Source organism: Mercenaria mercenaria, unplaced genomic scaffold (assembly GCF_021730395.1).
Source record: "Mercenaria mercenaria strain notata unplaced genomic scaffold, MADL_Memer_1 contig_1121, whole genome shotgun sequence".
Classification (NCBI taxonomy): domain Eukaryota; kingdom Metazoa; phylum Mollusca; class Bivalvia; order Venerida; family Veneridae; genus Mercenaria; species Mercenaria mercenaria.
This window is the reverse complement of record NW_026459097.1, coordinates 13,155-25,258: the sequence shown is the minus strand read 5'-3', so window position 1 is coordinate 25,258 and position 12,104 is coordinate 13,155. Positions and strand designations below refer to the sequence as shown.

General features: G+C 35.5%; 1 protein-coding gene across 1 annotated transcript in view; it reads left to right on the top strand.

The window, feature by feature from the left end:
• Positions 1-11,370, top strand: part of LOC123554911 (DNA polymerase alpha catalytic subunit-like) — a 46,781-nt gene extending 35,411 nt beyond the window's left edge. The window contains 10 exon segments of the mRNA XM_053532340.1: positions 146-351; positions 578-710; positions 1,122-1,253; positions 2,323-2,398; positions 3,342-3,440; positions 4,574-4,758; positions 6,374-6,505; positions 7,166-7,282; positions 9,002-9,095; positions 9,981-11,370. Coding sequence (XP_053388315.1) covers positions 146-351; positions 578-710; positions 1,122-1,253; positions 2,323-2,398; positions 3,342-3,440; positions 4,574-4,758; positions 6,374-6,505; positions 7,166-7,282; positions 9,002-9,095; positions 9,981-10,126 — 1,320 coding nt within the window. The 3' untranslated portion in view covers positions 10,127-11,370.
• Positions 11,371-12,104: the final 734 nt, after the last annotated feature.

Sequence of the window (12,104 nt, the reverse complement as noted above, 5' to 3'; positions counted from 1 at the left end):
TAGACCAAAACACCATAGTTTTCGAAGTACTTCTTCACTGCAGATTAAAGCACAGTGAAGATTGAGTGCTTTAATACAGTTAAGAAAAAGAAAGAGAGAAAAGAAAACTGGGATAATTTCATCAGTAACACCCTGTCTTTCATAGATCAAAGCTGAGGTAAACAAGCTGTACAAACTGTTGGAAATTGATATAGATGGTATATACAAGAGTATGTTGTTGCTAAAGAAGAAGAAGTATGCTGCTCTAAGTGTACACAAGACATCAGATGGGAAATACATAACACAGGAAGAAAAGAAGGGTCTTGATATTGTCAGGAGAGACTGGTCAGGGCTGTCGAAAAATGTTGGAGAGTAAGTAAATGTATTTTGCATTGCTGATACTTCTGCTATTTCTAAAATTGGAATTGGTCCACAAGGTAAAATAATTGTGATACAAGGCTATTTTGCGACATACGTAGGGTTGTTTATGTGAGAAATGTCAATTTCGCAGCCTCTCCCATTCTAGAACAAGATTTTGGTTTTAATACTAATTTAACAGTTTTGTCTGTTGAATTGAGAGATTGTTGTGTTATTTCAGTTTTGTTGTATCAACAATTCTGTCTGGTGAATCTAGAGAAACTGTTGTCGACATTGTGCATGCTAAACTTAACGAGGTCGGTGAGCAAGTGAGGGACGGCAAAATACCTCTAGATCAGTACCTCATCACAAAGGTAAATCTGTTATTTTTCCTGAAGCCAGTTCTTACAAAAGTCGTGAAATGTTTCTACATATTAATCTAAAACTAGTATGTAAATTAAAAAAACAGTTTTCAGTTTGATAATCATATTACGGTCAAATACACAATCACTTGAAGTTACAAGGGATGGGAAAAATTGTTGGTAGTTTTACAGAATTTTAAACTACCTATACATAGGCCAATATATGGAAAACAAGACTATATGAATTGCTAGAGTGAGCCGAGTTGCTGAAGCGAGCAGTGTGTCACTGATAATAGATTTACTCTAGTAGCTTTACAAAGAACGTGAAATAGTAAAAATAACTATGATTCACAAAGTATCTAGAGTTCGCATTAATTTTACTAAATTTATTTTTGAAAATTGACAGTTTCGCTTTACTTTCAGCAACTGACCAAGAATCCAGAAGATTACCCAGACAAGAAGAGTTTACCTCATGTTCAGGTAGCTCTAAGACTGAATAGCAAGGGAGGCAAGAGGTTGAAGGGCGGCGACACTGTCTCTTATGTTGTCTGCGAGGTAAAATCAGTAGTTTTTTTCTGTGTGCTGGTTTTCTAGCTTTCACAGTTAAATTTCAAACTTAACCAGTTTGTTTTTCAGTTTGGGCGACTTTTTTAAAGTCAACACTAACATTCTGTGTATATATTGCAAGAGCCTTTGTTTGGCTTAACAGTATAGATATCAGTTCTAAAATGTGTTTAAAACTTTATTATTGGATGTTCTGCTGATTCCTAAACCATGTGGGATACTATTGGCAAAGTGGCATAAAACAACTTTTAAGCTGAAATACATTTGCTTAAAAGGCCTGTTTTATGGCCAGTCTCCATTTAAAATGAAACAACCCTGAAAAATAATAAATACCCATGCAACCATAATGGAATTAGCGAACAAAGTGGTCTAACTCCTATAAGGTCCGACTAAGAATAAATGAGCCGTGCCATGAGAAAACCAACATAGTGGGTTTGCGACCAGCATGGATCCAGACCAGCCTGCGCATCCGCGCAGTCTGGCCAGGATCCATGCTGTTCGCTTTTAAAGCCTATTGAAATTGGAGTAACTGTTTGCGAACAGCATGGATCCTGACCAGACTGCGCTGATGCGCCGGCTGGTCTGGATCCATGCTGGTCGCAAACCCACTATGTTGGTTTTCTTATGGCACGGCTCATTAATGTATGATAGACGCAGTGGCCTTTCTGCTTAATCACAAGAGAAATTTTGGAAAGGGGCCTCCGTGGCCGAATGGTTAAGGTCACTGACTTCAAATCACTTGTCCCTCATCGATGTGGGTTCGAGCCTCATTCGGGGCATTGAATTCTTCATGTGAGAAAGCCATCCAGCTGGCTTACGGAAGGTTGATGGTTCTACCCAGGTGCCCGCTCGTGATGAAATTACGCACGAGGGGCCCCTGGGGTCTTCCTCCACCATTAAAAGCTGGAAAGTCGCCATATGACCTATCATGTGTCGGTGCGACGTTAAATCCAACAAAAAAAAATAATAATAAGATGGCAAAATTGCACCCCAGTGAAATAAAATATGACATATATAGGCAAAGTCTAAGCATATTTTTTTTTTTTTTTTTTTTTTGCAGGATGGTTCTAATCTTCCAGCGTCACAGAGAGCCTATCATCCTGATGAATTAGCGAAATCAGAATCCCTGAAAATAGGTAAAAGAAATTTATTGCTGAAAAAATAGGTAAAAGGTTCATTGCTGAAAATAGGGGAAAAGCACTTCATTGCTGAAAATAGGGGGAAAAGCACTTCATTGCTGAAAATAAGTAAATAAAATCTGTAAAAAGATCTTTTGGAAGCAAAGAATGCAACCAAGAAGAATAATAGCAGACTCAGTTCATTACTGGTAACTGTAAAAACAAGTTCCTTGCTGGAAAAGGTAAAAACTGTTCTTTGACAATAGGGAAAACACAATCCTTTGCTGAAAATAGGTAGACAATTCATTTTCACAGAACTTTGAATTTCATTGTTAATGTTTGTGATTTAAGACCTTGTACAAAGAATGTTTGAAATAAGCCATATAACAAGTACTAGTATTTATGCAAGGTATTTCTCGATACAGAAAAACACCACTTATGGAGGTTGCTAAGGAATAAGAAAAATATTTGAGTTATCCAGGGTTTTGAGCAATTCAGACAAAAAAAATCACAAAACTGCAGGGAACCACATGAATTGTTTTAGTGGTGCTGGTGCCCTGTTTGTTGAACCTCTAGCAAGTGAAGTTTTGCTGTATTTTAATTAATATTGTATTGTATGCACATGCCTGAATGAGGGTGATCCGTGATTGAATTGTTAAAGTCACTGCCTTCAAATCACTTGCCCCTCGTTTGGGATGAAGAATTCTTCATGTCTAGAGGCCATCCAGCTGGCATATAGAAGGTTGGTGGTTAAAATTATAGTTAAGTAAATTTACACATTTGTTATCCATGCTTATACTAAGTTGTTTCAGCAAATTTTGATGAAAACTGTTAAGCTTATTTGAATCTCTCACAAGTTCACTCCTTGTTTCCACATTGTATCTCCTGGTTTTTTTCTTCAGTCTGTTTAACTTGAAAAGGTACGAAGTAAAACAAAAAATTTATTTTTGTTTTTCTACAGATGAGAAGTATTACCTGGCTCATCAAATCCACCCAGTTGTATCTAGGTTGTGTGATCCTATAGAAGGAACAGATGCTGCTCATATTGCTGAGTGTTTAGGTAACATCTCTTTGTTTTGTGTCGCCACAGATTATTAGGGTTATGTATAGGTAACGCTCCTTGTTTTGTATGTTCCCAGATTTATTAAGGTTAAATAACATTCTGAATACTTACCATTGTTAAGATTTAGGCATGACTTGCCAACAGGGGAAAGCTTTTAGCATTATAATCCAGAATCCGAATTTAGCTAGATTTTCTACTTGGATAAATATTTCCTGGAGTCTGTGGAACTCAAAAATCTATGTGGACTACTACAACTTGTATTTTCGCAGTAATAGATAGTTTCTTATTATATTTAATCGGGGGAAAAAATCATTGTAACATGTGGTAAATCAATATTGCTGCATGTACTCGCAAATCATCTGATAATACACATGTACTGTGCCACACAAGGCATTGAATGAAAGAAAATTGTCTTTCTTAGAATAATCCCAAGCATTCCAGAAAAAAAAAATACTACTCAGAAGTGACTGTGATTTGTCCAAAAAAAAACAACAGTTGAAAAATATGGATCATTTAGTGTGAAATTGTCATGCGTGTAACAAGTTTGTAAAATCTTAAGAGTATCTTGCTTAAATTCAGACCCAGAGGTTTCTGAATAGAACTGTCCATTCCGTCTTTTCATGTTAATTATATTTTCAATTCTTATTTAAATATACAGTAAGAGTTTTGCCTTTGTTAGAGGATGTTTAGTTTGTCTTGACATTGAATCAAATACACGTCGGCATCATGTTCTAGTTTAATAAATCTTCAGATAGCAGTTGGCAACATTTGGTGCTGTATTTGATTTACACAATGTGCCCCTACTGGAATAATATTCATTATACTTGACCAAATTTTTGAGAGCTGTGTTCATTTATTCACATACCTGAGAAGGAGGAATTGTATCTAATTTCATTGGGGACAGATGTGTAGTATTTGTTGGAAATCAAGGAGCCATAGGAAACAAAATTCTGTCATAAACTTGGTGGAGAGTGTACGTCATTTGTGGAGACTTAAGTAGTGTAAGTGGAATATCCGCTGGGAATTAGAATTCTTTCATGCATTTCATGGAAATGCAAAATTCTGTAGAAAAATGATGCATCGGCAATACATGTAGTAAGAGTTTAAAACAATATTGCTGTTATTTATAGGTTTAGATGCATCTGGTTACCGTCACTCGGTACAACATCATGATGAAGATGATGACGATGCCCTCCTGGGTGGCGTTAGCATCACTGACGAAGAAAAATACAAAGATTGTGAGAGGCTGAAAATCGTATGTCCATCCGAAACATGTGGAAGGGAGATTATTCTTGATGCCCCTCTTATTGGAGCTGTGAGTAGTCCTTCAGATGTATAGTTTTTGATCAGTTTTCTTTCTGATCTCTCAGAGGCCACCTTAAAGTTTATATGTAGCACTCTTCATATAATGCAAAATGTTCAAAAGGGTTTTATATTGGTAAATCGCAAGAGAACATCTGATATCGTTTGTATTTAATAATCCCTTAGCATACTATCTTGGATCTCAAAGCGGGTCATATTTATTTTAAAAATATCAAAAGTAAAGTTGGAAAAACCTGCCAAAGTTCTGAGACAAAAATGTGAACAGCTAGAGCTGGACAAAAATGTATGCGGATTAAATATAATGCATGCATACAACCCACCAGATATTAGTTAGTTCTCTGATAGTTTTGGATGGTAGTACCAGAAACAATGTAAATAAACCAATACAAAGCAAGTATGTTGTCTGTTAAAGTATAAACCAATGCTCTATGCATTACACACAGTTTGGCCAAGCATCCAGCGTCTGTGGCCGAGCGGTAAAGGTAGCAGATTTGGAAATGCCCCTCATTGATAGGGGTTGGGGGCTAACTTGGGGTGTTGAATTTATCATGAGGAAGCCTTCCAGGAAGCTGTAAAGTCACCATATGACCTATAATTGTGTCAGTGCAATGTTAGACCTAACAAAAGAAAACAAAACACTCGAACAATTTTTGTGGTTCCCAGCTGTTTTCATTATTTCATCTACATTTTAATTGCCGTAAACCCTTCGTAACACAAGCCTTTTGATCAGCCTTTTGCAAGCTTGAGCAGTCTCTGTTCAAGTTCAACTATATCAGGGTTCGCACAGGCCTTGAAAAGTCCTTGAATTCAATGGTAGTCCTTGAAAATGACAAAAACCCTACAAAACCTGGAAAAGTACTTGAATTTTGAAAAAAACTGCTTGAATTTGACCTTTTACTCCTTGAAAACATTCTGTCCATAACTTTGCTTTTCAAAAAGAATTTTTATAAGGCTTAAAATAAATCGGAGAAAATGAAAATAAATTCTTGAAATTGCCGGATCGGGTCACTCATTGATTTCCCCATATGCTATGATAGTGGTCTACGGCGGCATTTTATCGATATTTACACAGAGTGCTATTTCTACTTTATCACCATTTGTATATTTCCGTTTCCGTTTAAAAACACGGTGAATAATAACTCGCAATTTTTTGCTATTTGCGAGTGTTTCCAGTGAATTAAAATGAGTAAGAAAAATAAACGTGTTTACTCAAGTAAGTGGGAGACAAAGGACGAATATAAACAGTGGCGGGAGCCCTATAAAGCAGACAGAACGAAGCGTATTTGTACATCGTGTGACAAAATTTTGACGTATCATCAGTGGGAGTGCGCTAAAAAGTCACAAGAAAGGCGTTAAACATCAGCAAAATAGTGAATCACATCAATCTAACAATCCAATTACGTCATTTTCAAAGGTGTGACAAGTGATGGTTGTTTTATTTTTGCATTACATGATGAACACAATAAAAGTTGTTCAGATTAGGTCGTGGTTTTGAAAAAAAATAGTGTTTGAAAAATTGTAAAAAGTCCTTGAAAAGTACTTGAATATTTTCTCTGATATTCTGTATGGACCATGTATATTCCAGTCTGGGTTTTCCCTTTTTACAGGACATATATATTGAAGCTTCCCTTGGTAAATGTCCCAACAATCAGTGTAATGTCAAACTGTATGAAACTAGTGCAGCCGTCGCCAATAAAGTCACGACAGCAATTCGACAGAAGATTAAAACATATTATCAGGTAAGATTTTATTGCAACATGTCTTGTAAGGTTTTTATAAACAGTATGCTTACTTTTTCTATAAGAAGTTAAGACTAAAAAAAATGGGTGATTTTCTTGTAATTTTCAGTGCTGAGTTTTGCATTGCTTTAGTAGAAAGTATCCAACAAATTTTGGCAGAGTTCAGGGCTCGACCTTAAGTTGAGTGAGGACAAGCAAAAAATGATACTCAGTTGCCCACTGGATACAAAAATGACAAAAAAATGTGACGATCAAGTAAAAAGGTGTTCTGTAAAGTATAAGCAAGAATTTTTTATGACTTTACCATGTATCCTAATTTTGAAACTGATTAGAACCCGGTTTTGAGCTGTAGATATATAGGCAATATTATTCTGACATGTTTAAGGAAGATCGGGTTGAAAATTTTGCCTCCCAGGTGGTAACAATATTTTCTATGAGCTAGTTTTCTATCATAGATGTTTAAAGTCAAATTTGTGGAGGACGAGCAATGGTAGCACAATAGCTCACCATGAGTACTTTGTGCTCAGGTGAGCATAAAAGGATTCAGATTGTGTCAAAGAAGAAGAAAAAAATTTATTGCCTTGATAAGTTTCAACTTTACAAATTTTTGATATAGTTTTGAAGTCTTCCTTGTTTAATTCCTTACTTATTTTGTTACAGGGTTGGTTGAAATGCGAGGACTCGGCGTGTCATGCCCGTTTACAGAAACTTCCACTCATGTTTCAGAGAGGACGACCTGTGTGCCCTGTCTGTAGTAGAGGATTCTTGCAAGCAGAGGTATCCAAGCTTTGTTGATTATTTTAAAATCCCCTTTATACTTACATTTACAGTTATTTAATGTTGCAGGTTTTTTTTATCTACCTAGAAAGTTTTGATATTTTAATTTCTAAGTTGTTAAATGGTTATCAGAAAGTTAGGCAGGACAATTCCTATAATGTATTAGAGGGTTCTGTTTTTATTAGCTCGACTATTCGAAGAATAGGGGAGCTATCCTACTCGCCCCGGCGTTAGGGTGAGCGTCACACAAATGTTAGTTTGCGTACCATCCCAAATATTTTCAAAGTCCATTGAGATATTGCTTTCATATTTTGCATACTTGTTTACCATCATGACCCCAGTCTGTAAAAAGGAGGAGGCAACTCTATCAAGCATTTTGTCTGAATTATGGCCCCTTTTCGACTTAGAATAAATGTTAAAGTTTGTGTACCACCCATTGAGATATTGCTTTCATATTTTGTATACTTGTTTACCATCATGACCCCAGTCTGTAAAAAGGAGGAGGCAACTCTATCGAGCATTTTGACTGAATTATGGCCCCTTTTTGACTTAGAATAAATGTTAAAGTTTGTGTACCACCCCAAATATTTTCGAAGTCCATTGAGATATTGCTTTCATATTTTGCATACTTGTTTACCATCATGACCCCAATCTGTATAAAGGAGGAGGCAACTCTTTCCAGCATTTTGACTGAATTATGGCCCCTTTTCGACTTAGAATAAATGTTAAAGTTTGCGTACCACCCCAAATATTTTCAAAGTCCATTGAGATATTGCTTTCATATTTTGCATACTTGTTTACCATCATGACCCCAATCTGTAAAAAGGAGGAGGCAACTCTATCCAGCATTTTGACTGAATTATGGCCCCTTTTCAACTTAGAATAAATGTTAAAGTTTGCGTACCACCCAAAATATTTTCAAAGTCCATGGAGATATTGCTTTCATATTTTGCATACTTGTTTACCATCATGACCCCAATCTGTATAAAGGAGGAGGCAACTCTATCCAGCATTTTGACTGAATTATGGCCCCTTTTCAACTTAGAATAAATGTTAAAGTTTGCGTACCACCCAAAATATTTTCAAAGTCCATGGAGATATTGCTTTCATATTTTGCATACTTGTTTACCATCATGACCCCAGTCTGTAAAAAGGAGGAGGCAACTCTATCCAGCATTTTGACTTAATTATGGCCTCTTTTTGACTTAGAATATGCTTATTGTAATGTTAAAGTTTTACTCATTGCTTATATTATACTATCAAGCACTGAGAGTAGTCGAGCGTGCTGTCCACTGACAGCTCTTGTTTACATCCACGCCACCTAAATGTAGTGTGCATGCTGAACATAATATTTTGTGGCAAGATTTATTTACAATTTAAATGACGATTTCTCTATCTTTTACTTTTTGGTTAAACACCCGTTTCAACTGTATTTATATCAACCTTTTATCTTGTAAAATTCTCTGTCATGGGGTCAACATAAACAAGTTCATTCTGTGTATTTTACAGACTTGTTTTGTAAATTAATTTTACCACATATCTGAAAAAGTACTGAAAGGGTGGAATTACCAATATAGATAAGGTACAAAAATAGCTTAGGCATCGCTGCTTTTATGACTTAAAGGTAAAGTTCTATCAATTTAAAAAAAAAATGATGGGGCAACTCAATCTGCAAACAGTAGTAACACTTTTAAGATTTTTTTTCTTACTATGTTTCAGTACACAGACAATATGTTGTACACACAGATGTGTTTCTACCAGTATTTATTTGATTTAGATAGAGCTACTCAACAACTTACAGGGAAAGAAAAGGGTAAAGTATAGTATTCTACTTCTTCTTTTTGGAATATTTTTATCTCGTTATTTTGCCCCATTTAGCTCAGTATGGAGAGTGCAGATCTTCTGAACATGGGGTTGTGAGTTTGATCCTTGTGTGAGGCATATATTCGCAGTGACAATTGATGAAAGCCATTGTGACTGAAATCATTTGTCCTCCACCGCTGATCCATGTGAGGAAGTTAGCAGTTACTTGTTGAGAACAGGTTATTACCAGGAAAACTGGATAGATTGAGTGCTGGCCATTACATAACTGAAATACTGTTGAAAAAGTAGCTCTTAACTCAGATGCAAAGCAAACAAATCTATGTTGTTATTGTAGTCACTTGTGTGTAAATCTTGTAAACTTCCACGTCTTTGAAAATGGTTAGACTCTATGCTTTATAACTGGACATCTTGTTTGTACTTATGTTTTTATATGTGTGCTTTTATTTGTACTTCTGTGAATCAAGATTTGAGCCACGCCATGAGAAAACCAACATAGTGGCTTTGCGACCAGCATGGATCCATGCTAACAGTTTCTTTAATTGCAATAGACTTTGAAAGCGAACAGCATGGATCCTGATTCGCGCAGTCTGGTCTGGATCCATGCTGGTCGCAAACCCACTATGTTGGTTTTCTCCTGGCGCGACTCATTTGATAGTTCAGATGCCTGAATATTTAACCACTCGAGCTTGCTCTCTCACTGTTCAATTTCTGCTCATCTGAACTGGTGTTAATCAGGTGATAAACGGCAGGAAGGCGTTGATGGTTAAATAAGTCTATATAGGAATCAAACTTTATGAAATTGCATAATTAAGATTCGAAATTTAACTTTTATTTAGTTTAATTTTGCTTTCATATAGTATAAATGTGCTTTCAGGAAAAATGTCTGAAGTTAAGATGGATACAGAACTATGCAAGGCTTATACTTACCTCAGGAGAGTGACAGACAGATGGGTAAGGAAGAACGCGTATTCCGAGGTCAATCTCGACAAATTGTTTGAAGGACTTTTTACTCTCAAATGATAACAAGGACTTGGCTGTCATCTTACCACTCGATCAGTTTCCTTTTACACCATTACATCTGAGATGAAGAATTTAGTAGAATTCTTAGTGAATATACTAGATATTAATTTATTTGTGCTTGAATTGTAAACTGTTGTGTATCAGAGTCAAAGGCCTATTTACATAGACAGGGTTTTTTTTAGGCCATGCCAAAAAGTATGTATTTTTCCCAAAATTAATGCAAAAATTCCCAATCTACATTCTGAATAAAATTTCATCAAAATTGCACAAAAATTGACCAAGTTATGGACAATTTCGTAATGGAAGTATGTTAAAGATGTTCTACGATGTGAAACAAGTGTATGAGAAAGTGCTTACACACATCCTTACTGTATCTAATGGGACTAAATATTTCCCAATTTGGAACATTTACGCATCGAAATTCCCAATTCTGGGGGTATAGGCTATGTTCCCAAATTAGCCAGAAAAAACCCTGATAGACCAGTGTTGACCTGTATGTGTTGCAATACCTACAAAAATGTTTGGAACAAAACTTACCAGAATGGGCATTTTAGTAAATACTGAAGCATGGCCACCTCAAGTGTTCAAATTATTGAAATTGTGTTCATTTCCTTGTATATATACATGTACACAGCTTTTGCAGAATTTCTATATATACTATTTATTGATTTTTTTATTAAAACTGTGTACCTTTATACATAGTGTTATAGTAGTAAACAGAAATTAATTTGTGTGAATAGAATGGGCAGTATATATTCGGTATACTCTTGGTAATATTCACATATTTAAGTTTGTTTAGTGATTTCATTATTTCAGCCTTTGTCAATGTGTGAAATATTGCAAAACAGGAAACTGTTCTAGGACAGATACAGATTAAAAATTCACAAATATTTTTAATTATTCTCAAATATAAACAAAAATAAAAACGATGGCAATACATGTATACCAGTAACCAACTCTGCAGTAATATATAAATTATATTTTGATATTACCATGTTGCTCTATTTTCTTACTATATTGTAAATGTTTACATTGTATAAATACTTTTGCTTTAAAATCAAGTGCTTATATCATGTCAATTCTCTGTTTGTGTAATTTTGCCCTGTTTAGGGGAAAATACTGTTTTACTAAATATTAGGAGTAAACCTACAAACTGATTTGAATTATATCTCAACACTACCAATTAAAATGCAAAAACTGAAATCTAAAATGCATTTCCAAATAAATGGAATAAATGTACAAAATAGTTTCTTTTTTATGGAGAGAATTGCTCATATACTGGACAAAAAGAGTCGTCTGTATGGCCCATTCTATACAGCCTAATTGGTGTTTGACCTCTGAATTTGACCTTCACCTTTAATATGCTAGGCTTAAACTAGCAGTCTGATTGATTGTTAGTCAACTATTGGTTAAAAACCAGTTTCTTGGACTGTAAGATTGCGCTTTTTCATCCGTTTGTCTACAATTTCGTGTCCAGTCCTTGTATCTGTCATTCTTCAAAGTATTTAATTACGTAACACAAATGTTCCCCATGATGAGATGATGTGTCCTGCAAAACAGGATTTAACCTAGTATTTGTTGTCAAAAATATTCCCCTGGATTAAACAACATGTGGTACAAAAAACATGGACCCTAGTTCAAAGGTCAACGGGTTTTTTTTCATGTCCGATCTCAAAGGTCAAGGTCACACTGAGGTCTGTGTCAATAGGCATTTTTCCTGTCCGGTCCATAACTAATTCGTTAAGAGATTTTGATATTTGCACAGATGTTACCCATATTGAGACAAAGTGTCTTGTGCTGTTCCCAGACCCCTAGACCAAAAATCAAGGTCACATTGACCTATCCAGTCTGTAAAATATTTTAATACAACCTGGTGTATCATATGGGCCCAAATTAAAACTTAGTTTATTTTCTTCAGAATTACTTCCATTTATTATGATGAATTCTTGGCTCACCTGAGCATGAAGTGCTCAAGGTG